Source organism: Crocuta crocuta, unplaced genomic scaffold, assembly GCF_008692635.1.
Source record: "Crocuta crocuta isolate KB4526 unplaced genomic scaffold, BGI_CrCroc_1.0 scaffold219, whole genome shotgun sequence".
NCBI classification, from domain to species: domain Eukaryota; kingdom Metazoa; phylum Chordata; class Mammalia; order Carnivora; family Hyaenidae; genus Crocuta; species Crocuta crocuta.
The window spans coordinates 5879718-5897414 of record NW_027551572.1 but is presented as its reverse complement, the minus strand read 5'-3'; the positions used below and the strand labels follow the sequence as shown (position 1 = coordinate 5897414).

The 17697-nt window shown below is 36.5% G+C and overlaps 1 protein-coding gene across 1 annotated transcript in view; it reads left to right on the top strand.

Annotated features, from left to right (window-relative positions):
• SLC25A12 (solute carrier family 25 member 12) overlaps nucleotides 1-17697 on the top strand; it is a 108063-nt gene that overhangs the window by 38339 nt on the left and 52027 nt on the right. The window contains exons 5-6 of the mRNA XM_077751181.1: nucleotides 3698-3837; nucleotides 17072-17218. Coding sequence (XP_077607307.1) covers nucleotides 3698-3837; nucleotides 17072-17218 — 287 coding nt within the window. The remainder of the gene's footprint in view (nucleotides 1-3697; nucleotides 3838-17071; nucleotides 17219-17697) is intronic.

The window sequence follows — 17697 nt, the reverse complement described above, 5'->3', positions numbered from 1 at the left end:
TTCACTGTTTTGGTGGGAGTCCTTCTAAAAGCCTCTCTGACTTCACTTTAAGAACTATGCAGGTGAAACTGAGCTATTGAGGACTTCCCTNGCCTCTTAAGTTGGAAGCAGTGGCTCCTGCTGGGCTGGAATCCTTGGAATCAGGATGTCGTTGGGCTGATGGTAGGTGGGCTGTGTCACAGGGCTGATGGCTTGTATACCTACAGGAGGAGTTCTCTGGCCACACCGTTGGTACAGCAGCTCCTTCCAGGCTCATTCATGGAACAGGCATGGCGGCAGTCTTGGAGAAGAGTGCCAGCCCCGGTCAGAGGTAATTTTGTATTGCAGAAAGGTGAACAAGACCAGTAGGAAGCTCCCATAAGGACCAGGGGAGGGATGAGGGTGGATGAGATGGGGAGACACATTGTGGGCTGTTGGGGAAATTAAAACCTCTTTTAAGACATATTTACATAATATGTATGCTTCAATGTGTATTTCATCTAGTCCAATCATCATAAGTGACTGATACAGCTAAACTGGCTAACGTTCTACGTCTGTGAACATTTTTACTTAATCACAGTTGTCACCATTACCTGCCCTCCTGACAAATCATGCTCCTTTCCTTTGAGCAAAGAGAACATAATGACAGGCTACTTTTGTATCTGGCCCCAATTCCCTTTTCAAGAGGAATTATAAACCATCTCTTTCATAAGCCCATGCTCTGCAGGAAGTGAAAAAGTGGTCTATTGTTTTCTATATGTCAGAAAACGAATGGATTCCTATATCCCGTAGCAATACCAATCTGGTATAAAACACTAGATCATGATCTTGCTGCCAATAAGATGTGACTGTCATAGCCTTTTCATCCAGGCCAGAACTATGGCCACTGAAATAGCACTCCAAGGAGTGCTATTTAGAGCTAAAGACCCTTGTTTGCCACTGGAAAGACGGGATTCTCTGTGGGGGAAACCTTGCTATGCAGTTTCAGTTAGGTGTATTGGGAATATTTGACATTATTGGAGTTCCCTTTCATGTCATGCAGAACCTGATAAAACGGGGTAAGATAAGAAGAACATCACCTGTTTGAGCTATTGCCTCACACAAAGAGAAGCTCTCCAGTTCTGAAGCTTTTGTATAACTTTTTTTTTCGGATACACACATCCTGGTAAAGTGGTAATTATGAATTGGATTAAAATAATAGTTGTACTAATTATTTTATAAGCTTCCTGAATAAGCCTTAGGCAGTTGGTAGCAAAATAATAACAGAAGGGAAGTGGGACACATCAAGAGGTGCCAAAGTAGGTTTGAAATTTTGTTAGTCCTAGTAACTATAGTTGTAACCTGTGATGTAGTCCAAACAATTAAAAGTGTCTGGGGTTGGTTAATAAAACAGCACATATTAATGGTCATAATGAAACCATGTACAAAGCTGTCATTGACCACTTTGGGAGAAGTAGGAAATGTTGAAACAAATAGTCATGGAAAATGACACTTCAACATTTTGGAAGATTACTATGAGTAATTTAACCTATCATTCTAATTGTTTCAAAGATATTCCAAGATCTTAGAGGTTGCTAGGAAGTTTACAAAATAGAATTTTTGTTAAAGTTTTTATTATGAAACTTTTTCCAAATGTAAGTTAGGCATTGTAATTTTGGTTTATCCTTTTTGCGAGAGAACAGTTTTCATATTAAGTAAATTTTCATAGTTTGAAAGCTTTTGAATCTTTGATTGTATTTGATTAGTTTCACAGTAATATTCTAATACTTTCTGATCATGTAAAGGGAATTCAGTTTTATTCCACCATTATATAAAACTTAATCTAGGTAGCAGTATGTACATTTCTTGTCAAATAGTTGAGTTTTAAGATTTGTGACCTTTAAAATAAAGGTTATCATAAAAATGTATTCCCTTTCATAATCTTAATATTTAAATTAAATATATGTAGTAATTCTATTCTACTTTCCCTTAATTACTTCATATTTCCTTAGTTTAACACTCTGTTAGATCTTAAAAATAAGAAAAGTAACTACCTTGGGAATAAAGCAGCTAATTAATTTAAAAAGGTCCTAAAAATCTTTGCTGATCTCTCATAATATATTTAGCTCTAAATATTTTTGGTAGCCCTTATTATTTTAATTTTATTGTAAACTTTGACATATTTTACAACTGTTGATAATCCACATAGATTTGAGGGTAAACTTTTATATTGGTTAAAAGCCAAGATCCATCCCATGGATTGATACTGAGTTAATTTTTTTTTTTTTTTTTTGCTTTTAGAAACAAAAATCCATATATTTAGTTTGTGCTTATGGAAGGTGAAAATATTTTAACATGGTTTGAAAATTATGATATAGTGTTGCTAATTAGGGACAAAATAAATGCTATAGTCCATTTGAAAGAAAAGATGAGAATCCCATCTCCCCAGTGACATCCAATGCCTTCTTCCAACTTACTGATAGCAGTGACCTATTCAGAGCTCTTAATACTGAGTCCAGACTGGTAGGATTTCCAGTTCAGGATTCTTGCCCTCCTCCATCTTCCCCGCCTAGTAATAATTTCATCAAGGAAAAAAAGGTATATAAAACTAAAGGGAATCCATTAAACCATTTACAATATGAGATCAGTATCTTATTCAAAGAATTTGCAGAATTTAGAGAAAGTAGCATAGTTGGAGATTATAAAACATTAAACTTGTATTTACTAATTAGTAAAATCGATAGCTACGGATGGTAGAACACTTATACTAATTGGCTTATATTTGAAAATAATTTTGTTCTTAAGACATCAATAAAACAGGCTTCCTGCTTTCTTAACTTTGTTAATGATTTTTTTTTTTTTTGGCATGAGCTTCTAAATTAGGCTATCCAGTCTATGCTTGTTAAAGTACCAGTCATTTGTGAATTGACTTTTATACTAAGTGTAGAATGGTGTAAGAAAGTGACTGACATTATTAGTGCATGAAGACCAGCTGTCAGAGGGTTTTGGTTGTATATTTACACAGCGTGACTGATTCCTATCTAAAAGTTAGTGTACTATGTTTAGTCCTTCTTTATATAAAAGTGAATCACTAATTTCACTTATCTTAAAATATTTTAATAGTTGAGACTAATAATCATGCTTTTTATGGGGATTTTGAAGCTTTGTGTCAAGACCATATTTTTGACAATATCAGAAGCTTTTAATAAGGTGCTTGCTGCTGAGCTAATGATATGCTTTTGGTAGTATTTCTTATACCTATCTTCAATAGACAGATTCAGGCTAGTGTGAATGTAATAATCAAGCCTCAATCAAACCATACTTAGTATGACAAATATTGCATTATACTGTAATTTAGGTATTCATGCTTCTGATAAAGGGCTTAATTCGACTCCTTGAGGAACCGGGAAAACACTATTGATTTTATACAGGAATGCAAAGTAGCAGCCATTTATAGTGCAAGATATAAATCACTTCCTAATTAAAATTAAATCAAGAGAAATTAAGAATCTCATGGCCTTATACCTAACGGTACACAATCTTAAGTGTAAAATTATATTTTGTATCAATTGTGTTCCTGTGCATGGGTTTCTGGGCACAAAAAATTTTGCAGCTAATCTTAATAGAAGCAGATAATATTGACTTGAAATTTCTCTTAATTTCCTTCTGTAGGAACATTGCAGTGGACTAAACTACTTATTTCAGATTTAATTTGTTTATTTTTGTTTTCCCTTTTAAGAAAATGTCAAAGAAATTTTTGGACAGACTATTATTCATCACCATATCCCTTTTAACTGGGACTGTGAATTTATCCGACTGCATTTTGGGCATAATCGGAAGAAGCATCTTAACTACACAGAATTCACACAATTTCTCCAGGTGAGCCTAGTTTTGATGTAAATATATATACCATTTCTTCTCTACTTCCCTTTTAGTTTTAATTTTATTACCAAAAATAGCAATTCCCTGTGGCATTACACCCCATTTATTATTTCCCACATCCAGAAACAACTTTTAAATACTCTTATAATGGTTTTAGCAATCACTTCCACAGCTCACCACAAGTGTAGCTACCATCTGTTACCGTACAATGCTATTACAGTACCATTCATTATATTCCCTACAGTGTACCTTTCATCTCTGACTTATTCATGTTATAATGGGAAGCCTGTCCATACCACTTCCCTTCACTAATCTTGCCCATCCCCTCCCCCGCCCCCCACACTTCCCCTCTGGCAACCAACAGTTCTCTGTATTTATGGGTCTGTTTTGGCTTTGTTTTACTTTTTAGATTCCACATATAAGTGAAATCATATGGTATTTGTCATATTTGTATTCATCTGATTTATTGCATTTAGCATAATACCTTTTAGGTCTATCACTGTTGCTGCAAATGGTAAAATCTCATTCTTTTTTTTAATGGCTGAATAATATTCCGTTGTATGTGTATACCGCAGCTTCTTTATCTGTTCATCTATCAATGGATATCTGGGTTGCTTCCAGATATCTTCGCTATTGTTAATAATGCTGCAATAAGGGCACCTGAGTAGCTCAGTTGGTTAAATGTCTGACTCTTAATTTTGGCTCAGGTCATGATCTCATGGTTCGTTGATTAGAGTCCTGAGTTGGGCTCCATGCTGACTGCATGGAACCTGCTTGGGATTCTCTCTTTCTCCTGATCTCTGTGCCCCTTTCCTCCTCCCCTGCTATTATGTGAGCGTTCTCTCTCTTTCTCAAAATAAATAAATAAAAACTTTTAAAATGCTACAATAAACATAGGGATGCCTATATTTTTTCAAATTAGTGTGTCTGTTTTCTTTGGATAGTGGAATTGGGTAATTCCCAGTAGTGGAATTATTGGGTTGTATGGTGTTTCTATTTTTAATTATACGAGGGAACCTCCATACCATTTTCTACAGAGGCTGCACCAGTTTACGTTCCCACTAGCAGTTCACGAGGGTTCCCTTTTTCTCCATTTACCTATTCTCCATATACCTATATAGTTCATATACAGTAGTTCCCTCAACAACACTGGTTATTTCTTATGTTTTTAGTGCTAATCATTCTGACAGATGTGAGGTGATACCTCATTGTGGTTTTGATTTGCATTTCCTAGATGATTAGTGATGTTGAACATCTTGTCATGTGTCTATTGGCTATCTGTATGTGTTTTTTTGGAAAAATGCCTATTCAGCTCTTTTTTAATCATTATTTTTTCTTGTTGAGCTGTAGAAGTTTTTCAGATATTTTGAATATTAACCCTTTATTGGATGTATGATTTGCAAATATTTTCTCCCATTCAGTATGTTGTCTTTTCATTTTGTTGATGGTTTCCTTTGCTGTGCAAAAGCTTTTTATTTTGGTGTCCCAATAGTTTATTTTTGTTTTTGTTTCCTTTGCTTCAGGAAACCTGTTGAGAAAAATGTTACTAAGGCCAGTATCAGAGAGATTATTGCATTTTCTTCTAGGAGTTTTATGGTTTCAGGTCTTACATTTAGGTCCATTTGGAGTTTATTTTTGTGTGTGGTAAGAGAGTGGTCCCGTGTCATTCTTTTGCATAGTTTTGTCCAGTTATCACCACTATTTATAGAAGAGACTGTCTTTTCCTCATTGTATACTCTTTCCTGCTTTGTTATAGATTAATTGACCTTATAATTATGGGTTTATTTCTGGGCTATCTATTCTGGTCCATTCATCTATGTGTGTTTTTGTGCCAGTACCATACTGTTTTGATTACTACAGCTTTGTAGTTTATCTTGAAATCTGGACCTCCAGCTTTGTTCTTCTTTCTCAAGATTGCCTTGGCTGTGTGGGGTCTTTTGTAGTTCTACTTTTGTACTCTACTTTTATTTATTTAATTAATTAATTTATTTAAAAAATTTTTACATTTACTTATTTTTGAGAGACAGGAAGAGACAGCACAAGTGTGGGAGGGCAGAGAGAGGGGACACAGAGTCCAAAGCAGGCTCCAGGCCCTGACCTGTCAGCACAGAGACTGATGTGGGGCTTAAACTCACCATCTGTGAGATCATGACCTAAGCCAAAGTTGGATGCTTAACCAACTGATCCACCCAGGCACCCCTGTACTCTACTTTTAAAATTTTCACTTTTTGGTATTTTTCACTGAATTTGAACTGTGGAAAATCAGGAGCTGTTCTTTCACCTCTCCCTCTCTTCCACTGACATGGACATTTCCTGTCTCCATCCCCCATATAATTGTTACAATTTTGCTTAGATCAATAATCATATTTGAATTACTATAATTTTATAAATACTGTACATGAGTGGCTGCCCATGTGGCTCACTCGGTTGAGTGTATGACTCTTGATTTCAGCTCAGGTCATGATCCCAGGGTTGTGGCATCAGGCTCTGCACTGAGCATGGAGGCTGTTTAAGATTGTTTCTCCCCCTCAGCCCCTTTCCCTCGCTCGCTAACTTGCTCTCTCTTTCAAAATATAAAAAATGAAAATAAAAGTAGAGGCACCTGGCTCAGTTGGTTAAGCGTCCATCTTTTGATTTTGGCTCAGGTCAGAATCTCACAGTTCATGAGACTGAGCCCTGCGTTGCTCTATACTGGCAGCAGGGAGCCTGCTTGGGAATCTGCCTCCCTGTCTCTGCCCCTCCCTTGCTTGTGCTTGCTCACTCTCTCTTTCCCTCTCTCTCTCTCTCTCTCTGTCAAATTAAATAAACTTAAAAAAAATACTGTACTTGACTAAATGATTACTTTTCTTAGGATCTCTAATTTTTCTTATTTAGTTTTTTGTGTATTAATGCTAATTCATTCTTAAATCTTGCCTCACTTATTAATATTTCATTTTAATGTGTTTACAACATATTATGTATTCTATCAATTTCATCTTCTTGGAGCTCTCTGGGAGCTTTCTTTCTTTTTTTAAGAAGTGGAGGTAAAATTCCCTCAACATAAAACTAACTGTATAAAAGTGCATAATTTAAGTGGCATTTAGAACAGTCCAGTATTGTGCAACCACCACCTTTGTCTAATTCCAGAACTTTATTACTCCAATAAAAAAAATCTCTGTACTCATTAAGGAGTCACCCCCCATTCTTGTTTCTCCTCAGCCCCTGACAACCACCATACAGCTCTGACTATGGATTTACTTATTCTGAATAGTTCATATACAGTAGTCACCCCATTATTCACAGTTTTGCTTTTTACAGTTTCAGTGTATCCGTGGTCAGCCGTGGCCACATCATCACAGGAAGAAAAGCGAGTACAGCACAGTAGGATATTTTAAGAGGGCAAGAGAGAAAGAGACAATATTCACGTAACTTTTATTATAATATATTGTTATAGTTGTTCTATTATTTTAGTGACTGTTGCTACAAATCTACTGTGTCCAATATAGGAATTAAACTTTATATTACATATAGGAAAAAAACATAATGTATATAGGGTTTGGTTCTATGTGAAGTATCAGGCATCCACTTAGGGGTCTTAGAACTTATACCCCACAGAGAAGAGAGAGGACTACTGTTAATGGAATAGTACAGTATGACTTTTTGTGTCTGGCTTTTTTAAATTTTTCTTAGCATAACGTTTTCAAGGATAATCTAAGTTGTAGTATGTATTAGTACCTTATTCCTTTTTATGACTGAATAGTATTCCATTGTATGGATATACTGTATTTTGTCTATCCATTCATTAGTTGATGGACACTTGGGTTCTTACCTTTTGGTTATCATGAACATTGTTGTACAAGTATTTGTTTGAATACTTGTTTTCAGATCTTTTGAGTATATCTCTAGATGTAAAATTGCAGGGTCATATAATAATTTCATGTTTAATTTTTTGAGGAATTGCCAGACTGCTTTTCAGAGCCCCTGCACCATTTTCCTGGAACTTCCTCACCTGTTTCATGGTTGGAGGCTGGAGTTTGTACCTTTTACATAGCTGTCAGTCTGTCATCTCCCTTCAACTTCATCCTTGGGAATGCATTTGTCTTTCTTTTGTGTTGAATTTTCCGATTACTGGATTCTGTCTCTTTATTATGGTGTACTTCCTCTTTTTGATGGTATACTTCTGCAGGGGCTTCTTGAGGAAAGTAAAATAATTTTCTGTGAGACTTTTCATACCTGAAAACCTCTACTCTGTTTAGACTTAGTATGGCTAGGTTTAAAATTCTAATAGAAATTAATTTCCTCCTAACAGAGGACCGTGGGGGAGAAGGGGAAAAATAGTGGGGGAGAGGGAGGGAGGCAAACCATGAGAGACTCTTGAATGCCAAGAACAAACTGAGGGCTGATGGGGGTGGAGGGGAGGGGAAAGGGGGTGATGGGCATGGAGGAGGGCACTTGTGGGGATGAGCACTGGGTGTTATATGGAAACCAACTTAACAATAAACTATTAAAAAAAAAAAGAAATTAGTTTCCTCCTAATTTTGAAAACATTTCTTTTGTTTTCTTTTAGTATTGCCACTGGGAAGTCCACTGCTATTCTCATTTTTTTTTCTTTTTTAATGTTTGTTTATTTTGAGAGAAGGGGAGAGAGAGAACCCACCTGCATCTCCACGCAAGCTGGGGAAGGATGGAGAGAGAATCCAAAGCAGGCTTGGTGCTGTCAACGTGGAGTCGGAAGTAGGCCAAAGCAGGGCCTGATGCAGGGCTCAAATTCATGGGAACTGTGAGATCATGACCTGAGTCTAAGTCAAGAGTCAGACACTTAGCTGAATGAGCCACACAGGTGCCCCCATTCTCATTCTTGATTCTGTTTTGAAACAATACATATATATTTTCCATTCTGGAGAGTCAGATTTTTTCTTCTTTTTTTCAGTGTTTTGAAATTTCATGATGATACTCCTTGGTGCTGGGCATTTAGTGTGCTCTTTGAATTTGAAAACTTTTGTCCCTCACTTCTTGAATATATTCTCATTACTTTTCTTATTTACTTCTATTTTCTTTCTTTCTGGAACTAGTAAATATATTAAATGTATCATTTAGTTTTCTCTCCCCCTTTCCATCTGAACCTTTAGTAAGTTTTTAATTTTTGTTACATTTAAAATTTTCAGGAGTTCTTTTTGGGTTTCTGAATATTCATTTTAAAAAAGTAACATATTAATCTTTTTCCATAGATGTGCTATTTTCTCTTCTCCAAAGATTTTATAAAGATAGGTGATATTTTTCTCCCTGTGATGTGTCTGTTTTCTTCAATTTTCTTTCTTTTTCTCTGTTTGGGTTTTTGTTTTTCATGTTAGTGGCTTTTCTTGTCATTGGTCCTCTGCTCATATTGAAGATTGAAACTTGTTGGGAACTTTGAGTTCATGGTACTACTTTTTAACTCTGAGTGCAGAGTTTGCTGGCTGGACTGTTATATTAGGGACCCTTTAATGTTTGTATGTTCAGGTCTTTCTTTTTTGGGGGGGAACCAGAGAATAATCATCTAGAATATTAGATCTGGCTATTGACATTCTGGTTGCTGAATAATTCAAGAGGGTTACAGGTCTCAATATTCAGTGTAGAGATGGACTTTGATTGAATTACCTCTTTTTAACTGTACCTGGTCTCTCCTAGTCCAGATCCTCATTCCCTTCTCTAGGCAGTGAGCCTCTAGCACCAGCGTTAGGAAAGGTCAGAATCCTGGCTACAGTGAAGTAATACAGGTGACTTAATGAGTTTTAAACAGACTTCCATCTAAGCTTCCTGTTGGTAGCTCCTCCTTCTCTGTCACTTGTAACCAGTTCCTGAGTATTTTGGGGGTTCTGTCATGTATATTGCATTGCTTTTTGGCTTTTTCAATTTCTGGTTTTATTTATTTATTTATTTTTGATATTTTTAAAATTTATTTTGAGAGAGAGTGTACAAGCAGGGGAGGGGCAGAGAGACAGGAGACAGAGAATCCCATGCAGGCTCTGCACTGACAGTGCAGAGCTGGATCTGGGGCTCAAACTCACAAATTGTGAGGTCATGACCTGAGCTGAAATCCAGAGTCAGATGCTCAGCTCACTGAGCCACCCAGATGTCCCTCCATGTCTAGTTTTCTTGACGCTGCTCAGTGGGTTGTCACTTGCCTTTCTGCTCTCCAGTCTTAAAAATGTAGTTGCTATCTTCTTTTGTGTTCTCTTTGTCCTTGAGTTTCTGTTTTGGTTTTAGTTCCTTTACTGTGATTTTTAGTGAAGAGTGGAGTTTTGGAAGACAGCAGAGTTAGACGTACTAGTTCATTCTCCTTCAAAGCCGGTTTCTGAAGCTCGGCAGTTTTCATCTCATAGTTAGATGAAATGCATTTCCAGGTGTCTGAGACCTTAAGCTTTAGCATAGCTTCCTTTTTTTAATCCTTTCCCTCAGTTCCCCTATTCACACTTGAAATCTGGAAGCAAACTTATTTTATTTTTTGTTTATTAGAGTATCTTTATTTTTTTAGATAAAGCATCTTTTTAGAGTATTTTTATGTATTTTATCTTTTATAAGCCCAGGGTATTGTTTTACTTCATGAACGTGATCACAGTTTGAAGACTATACCCTTTACGTGTGGTTATTTTAGTATAAGTGCTGCCCAGGTAAGCACTTGTTGTGGTTATTTGTAAAGCCCAGTGCTTGTTCTAACACTTGCACTGTTTGTGACCACCTGACTGCCATTGGAAAATGCTCGCATTTGAAAAGTTGAAAATATTATATATTTAAGAGGTGAATATTAAAAAAAGAAATGTTCTTCCAACTAGCATTTTTAAAGATTTCTCCAAAGATGGTTTGTTCTTCTCATTGGTTCCCTTGCATTTACTGAATGTATTTTACAATATCTAATTCTGTCCTGATACACTAATTGTACTACATAAACCGGGAGCTTTAGATAGGGAGTTTTTTCCTTCTGTGTTTTGCTTCTCATTTTGAAGTCCTTAATTTTAAATTTTTAAACTTTTTATTTTTAAAGACTTCAAATATATTTAAAACTAGAATAGTGTAATGAACTTCCATGTACCCATCAACCAGTTTCAACAGTTATTAACCGTTAGCCCATCTTGTTTTATCTGTATTCTACACTGTGCTCTCTTCTGGATCATTTGGAAGCCAATCCCAAGCACTCTGTAGTTTTATCATAATACTTTAACTATGTACCTTTAAAAGATACATAGGAGTTCTCCAGTTGCTGACCTAATAGAAAATAGAATACTGTTGTTCCAGTATTACTCTTGCAATGAGGATTCTACCTTGTCTTTCATACATTTTCTTCAATATTTGGTGTCATTAATGAGTCTTCATCATGTCCATGGCTGCCACTGGATATATCTCAGAAACTAAGACATGCATGGAGAAGACAAAGATGTAACAAAGACAGAGAGGAGGAAGGAAAAAGGAGTAAGGGAAAACACATATACGACAGGGACCTATGTCTGTTTCTGATGCTGCTTAGAAATATTCTTTCTGCGGGGAGTACTTTCAACCATATTTTAAGGTGGAAATAAAGACAAAATTCCTGCTTCATTTGAAGGATGATAGGGTTGGAGCTGAGATGATCGGAAAATGGAGTGAATAGGAGAATGATGAACGTAGAAGAGACAGAATTCACAAATATGTGGAGATTATATAACATGCTCCCAAATAATTAACGGATCATAGAATAAAAGGAAAATAAAAAAATATCTTGAGACAAATTAAAATGAAAACACAACATACCAAAGTATATGGGATACAGCAAAAGCAGTTCTAAGAGACAGGTTCATAATGATAAATGCCTACGTTAAGAAAAAATAAAGATCTCAACCTATCTTTACACCTCAAGAAACTAGAAGAAGAATAAACTAAGAATAATGTCAGCAACAGGAAGAAAATAACAAAAATCATAGCATAAGTAAATGAAATGTAAAGTCTAGGGAGACAACAGAAAATAACTAAGAGCTGTTTTTTTTTTAAGATATACAAAATTGACAGACCTTTACCTAGACTGAGAAAAAACACATAGAAATGAAAGACACATTACAACTGATAACAGAAGTACTTAGGATTGTAAGAAACTACTGTGAACATTTATATACCAACAAATGAGGTAACCTAGAAGAAATGGATAAATTCCTAGAAACATATCCAACCTACCAGTTCTGAATCATGAAGAAATAAAAAGCTAAACAGACCAATTACTAGTAAGGAAATTGAATCAGTAATTAAAAACCTCTCAACAAAAACTTTAGGACCATATGGGTCCCTGGCGAAGACTACCAAACTAAAGAAGAGTTAATACTAATCTTTCTCAAACTTAATCCAAAAAGTACAAGAGGAGGATACATTTCTTCCAGATTCATTTTACAAAACCAGTATTAATCCTGATACCAAAGCCAGACAAGAACACTGCAAGAAAAGGATGACAAGTCAGTATTCTTGATGAAGATAGATGCAGATAGGCTCAACAAAATTAGTAAACTGAATTTAATAGTACATTAAAAGGATCATGCACTGTGATCAAGTGAGATTTATTCCTGGTATGCAAGGATGGTTTAACATATGCAAATCATTAAATGTGATATACTACATTAACAAAATGAAGAATAAAAATAATATCATTTCAACAGTTACAGGTACAGAAAAAGCATTTGGAAAAATTCAATATCCTTTCATGATAAAAATGCTTAGCAAGGGGTGGGGTGCATGGGTGGCTCAGTCAGTTAAGCGTCCCACTTTGGCTTGGGTCATGATCTCGCGGTTCGTGGGTTCAAGCCCTGTGTTGGGCTCTGTTCTGGCAGCTCAGAGCCTGGAGCCTGCTCAGGGTTCTGTGTCTCCCTCTCTCTTCCTTTCCCACTTGCACATGCGGGTGCGCTCTCTCTCTAAGATAAATAAACATTTAAAAAATTAAAAATAATGCTTGGCAAGGGGTGCCTGGGTTGCTCAGTCAGTTAAGCATCCAACTTTTAATCTTGGCTCAGGTCATGATGTGGTTTGTGGGATTGAGCCCGATGTTGGGCTCTGCACTGACAGCAGAGAGCCTGCTTGGGATTTTCTCTCTCTCTCTCTCTCTTTTTCTCTCTTACTGTACCCCTACACCTCTCCCCCAAATAAATAAGCATTAAAAAAATAATATTTGAAAAGCCTAGCAAATTAGGTATAGATGGAACATACCTCAACATAATAAAGGTCATATATGACAAGCCCATAGCATCATGCTCAACAGTGAAAAGCTGAAAGCTTTTACTTAAAGACCAGGAACAAAACAAGGATGCACACTCTTACCACTGTTATTCAAAAAAGTACTAGAAGTTTAAGCCATAGCAGTTAGTCAAGAAAAAGAAGTAAAATTAGAAGGGGAAAAAATTATCTCTTTTCGCAGATGACATGATATTATGTATAGAAAACCCTAAAAGACTATAAACACATACACACATGCATGCACACAAACCCATCAAAAACTGTAAGAACTAATAAATGACTTAAGAAAGTTTCAGGGTACAAAATCAATATAAAAAAAAGCAATTGCATTTCTTTTTTAAAAATTTTTATTTTTTTAATTTTTTTTCTTAGTTGATTGTCAAGTTGGTTTCCATATAACACCCAGTGCTCATCCCAACAAGTGCCCTCCCCCATGCCCATCACCTCCCTTCCCCTCTCCCCGACACCTATCAGCCCTCAGTTTGTTCTCAGCATTCAAGTCTCTCATGGTTTGCCTCCCTCCCTCTCCCCAACTATTTTTCCCTTCTTCTCCCTCATGGTCCTCCGTTAGCTTCCTCCTAATCTACCTACATGTGCAAACATATGGTATCTGACCTTCTCTGCCAAAACAGATGCATTTCTATACATTAACAATGAACTACTGGAAAGAGAAATTAAGAAAATCTGTTTATAGAATATCAAAAAGAATAAAATACTAGGGAATATATTTTACCAAGGCAGTGAAAAATCTGGTCACTGAAAACTGTAAGACATTAATGAAAGAAGTTAAAAAAGACACAAATAGGAAGTTATTCCATGTTCATTGATTTGAAGGATTAATATTGTTAAAATGTAATATCCAAAGTGGTCTATAGATTCAACATAGTCACTATCAAAATTTCAATGGCCCTTTTCACCAAGATAGAAAAAAACAATCCTAAAATTTGTATGGAACCCAAAAGAACCCAAATAGCCAAAACAATTTTGAGAAGAACAAAGCTGGAGACATCACATTTTTAAATTCAAATTATATTATGAAGCTATAGTATTCAAAACAGTATGGTATTGTCAAAAACAAACACATAGATCAATGGAACAGAAAGAGAGTCCAGAAATAAACTCATCCATATATGATCAATTAATTTTTGACAAAGGAGTTAAGAAGATACAATGGAGGGGTGCCTGGGTGGCTCAGTCGGTTAAGTGTCTGACTTCAGCTCAGATCATGATCTCATGGTTTGTGGGTTCGAGCCCTGTGTTGGGCTCTGTGCTGACTGCCAGCTCAGACCCTGGAGCCTGCTTCAGATTCTGTGTCTCTCTCTCTCTGACCCTCCCCTGCTCAGGCTGTATCTCTCTCTCTCTCTCTCTCTCTCAGAAATAAATAAAAACATTAAAGTTTTTTTTAAAGAATATACAATGGGGAAAGTTTAGTCTTTTCAATAAATGGTGTTGGGAAAACTAGATATGTGAAGAATGAAAATAGACTCCTATGTTATACCATACAGAAAAAGCAACTCAAAAATGGATTAAAAACTTGAACATAAGATCTGAAATTTTAAACTCCTAGAAGAAAACATAGTGGGTAAGTTCTTGACTTCAGTCTTGGCAATGATTTTTTGAATTAGACATTGAAAACAAAGGCAGCAAAAGCAAACATAAGCAAGTGGGACTGCATGAAACCAAAAAGCTGCACAGTAAAGGAATCCATCAACCAAATGAAAAGGCATCCAATGGAATGGGAGAAGATATTTGCAAACCACTTATCTAATAAGGAATAATATCCCAAATATGTAGGAAATTTTACAACATAGTAACACACACACATATATGTATATATGTATGTGCATATATATAAATGGGCAAGGGACCTGAATGACATTTTCAACTCCATAAGTTAATTAATTAGAAAAACTAAAAGTGCACAAGAGACCTGAACAGACATTTTCCCGAAGAAGACATGTAAATGGCCAGGAAGTATATGAGAAGTTGCTCAATCTCACTAATCACCAGGGATATAGAAATCCAAACCATAGTGAGATGTTACTTCATACTGGTTAGGATGTCTATTATCAAAAAGACCAGAGACTACAAATGCTGGCAAGGATGTAGAGAAAAAGGAACCCTTGTACATTGTTGGTGGGATGTAAACTGGTGCAGCCATTATGGAAAACAGTATGGAGATTCCTCAAGAAATTAAAAATAGAACCGCCACATGATGTAGCAATTCCACTTCTCAGTATGTATGCAAAGGAAACAAAAATCACTATTTCAAAGAGATAGCTGTACTTCCGTGTTTGTTGTATATGTATACAACCTAAGTGTCCAGGGAGAGATGAATGAATAATGAAAATGTGTGTGTATTCACATAGAATAGAATATTCTATAGAATATTGTTCACTATTCCATAGAATATTGTTCACTCAAAAAAGAAGGAAATTCTGTCAAGTTCTGATGAACTTGGAGAGCATTATACTAAGTAAAATACACCAGAGAAAGACCTGCTACAAGGGATCACTTCTATGTGGAACCTTAAAAAAAAGTTGAACACATAAAAACAGAAAGAATAGTGGTTGCCAAGGGGATGGGGACAGGGGCAGGGTGGGGGAGTGGGTAGGGAGGGGAATCTGGAAAGAGGGTACAAACTTTCCATTTTAATGTGAGTAAGGTCTGGGAATGGAATGTATATCCTGGTCACTATGGCTAATAATACTGTGTTGTATAATTAAAGTTTGCTAAGGGAGTAGAACTTTTTTTTTTTAATTCACAAATTTACTACTTCCAACTTTTCTTTGTTTTTTGTATACATCCATATTTCCATTTGGGATAGTTTCCCTTCTGTGTAAGGAATTCAGCATTTCTTGTGGTGCAGTTCTGTTGGTAATAATTTTTTTTTTTACTTTCTATACTTTATTTTTTATAATTCACACACCAAGTTAGTTAGCACATGGTGCAACAGTGATTTCAGGAGTGGATTCCTTAAGCCCCTTCCCCATTTAGCCCATTTCCCCTCACACAACCCTTCCAGCAACCCTCTGTTTGTTCTCTGTATTTAAGGGTCTCTTATGTTTTGTCCCCCTCCCTGTTTTTATATTATTTTTGCTTTCTTTCCCTTCTGTTCCATCTGTTTTGTATCTTAAAGCCCTCATGTGAGTGACATCTTATGATATGTCTTTCTCTGACTAATTTCACTTAGCATAATACCCTCTAGTTCCATCCACGTAGTTGCGAATGGTAAGATTTCATTCTTTTTGATTGCTGAGTAACAATCCATTGTGTATATATGCCACATCTTCTTTATCCACTTATCCATCAATGGACATTTGGGCTCTTTCCATACTTTGGCTATTGTTGGTAGTGGTGCTATAAACCTTGGGGTGCATGTGTCACTTTGAAACAACACACCTGTATCCCTTGGATAAATACCTAGTAGTGCAATTGCTGGGTCGCAGGATAGTTCTATTTTTAATTTTTGAGGAACCTCCATACTGTTTTCCAGAGTGGCACCCCAAATCTAAACTTTTAATTCAAAAAGTGCCCTTGAGGGGTACTGGCAGCGTGGAGCCTGCCTGAGATTCTTTCTCTCCCTTTCTCTGCTTCTCCTGCTTGTTTTCTCTCTCTCACTCTCTCTCTCTCAAATAAATAAACTTTAAAAAAAAAACAAACAAACAACAACGGTACCCTTGGATAAGAATGCCTTCAAGCAAGAGAGAATGCATTTTAAAAGCTGAAGTAAAATACCGAGAACTGTTTTCAGTGTTGAACACTTTTCAACTAAATTAAGGATTTTTCCTCCTCCTCTTTCTCTATTCCCATGCTATGATTCATTCTTCCCAAGGGGCGCTGTATAGTACATTTTCAGGAAAACATGTGCTTTTTAAAAGAAATGAAAAGATTTGTTGTACATTCAGAGCTGTGCAGTGTTCATTCCTGTAGTAGGTGCATGCAAAGGAAGAACATCCTTTTTCCACAACGTGCAGTAGGGCTGTGCTGTAACCAATCTCCTGTTCTATTTCTAACCTCCTTCTAGGAGCTACAGCTGGAACATGCAAGACAAGCCTTTGCCCTGAAAGACAAAAGCAAAAGCGGCATGATTTCTGGTCTGGATTTCAGTGACATCATGGTTACCATTCGGTCTCACATGCTTACTCCCTTTGTGGAGGAGAATTTAGTTTCAGTAAGTAGAGAGCAAGTACTTGTGTTTTCTGTTTTCTTAAAATTTTTGAACCATTGGGTCCTGGCTCGCCTCCAGGGACACACCTGACCGTCAGCCGTTCTAACTTTATGTTTGGTTGGTAGAAGGTAAACAGGTACGTGTAAGGAAGGTGGGAGTGATGGTGAAGAGTCTTTCCCTGGATCAAGTTTTTTTCGCAGCCACCATCTTGCTCTCCTATATTTCTAAATTGTTTATTTCCATTACAGAGTCCAATGAAAAAAAAAAAAACAAGGGAGTTTGTAGACAAGGGTGTGCAATTACTTTTTCCAGGGGGCAGGGCAGTACCTCTCCCAGACACTACTGCCTTCACCCTTGGCCTTTTTCCATCCCCCCCAGGCTCCCAAAGCCTTGCTATAAAGATGGCTCCTTCCTTTGTTGCCTGCAGGGTGCTGTTTGCTAGAGGAATCATCACTGGCCTCTACACTGTTTTAATAACCATG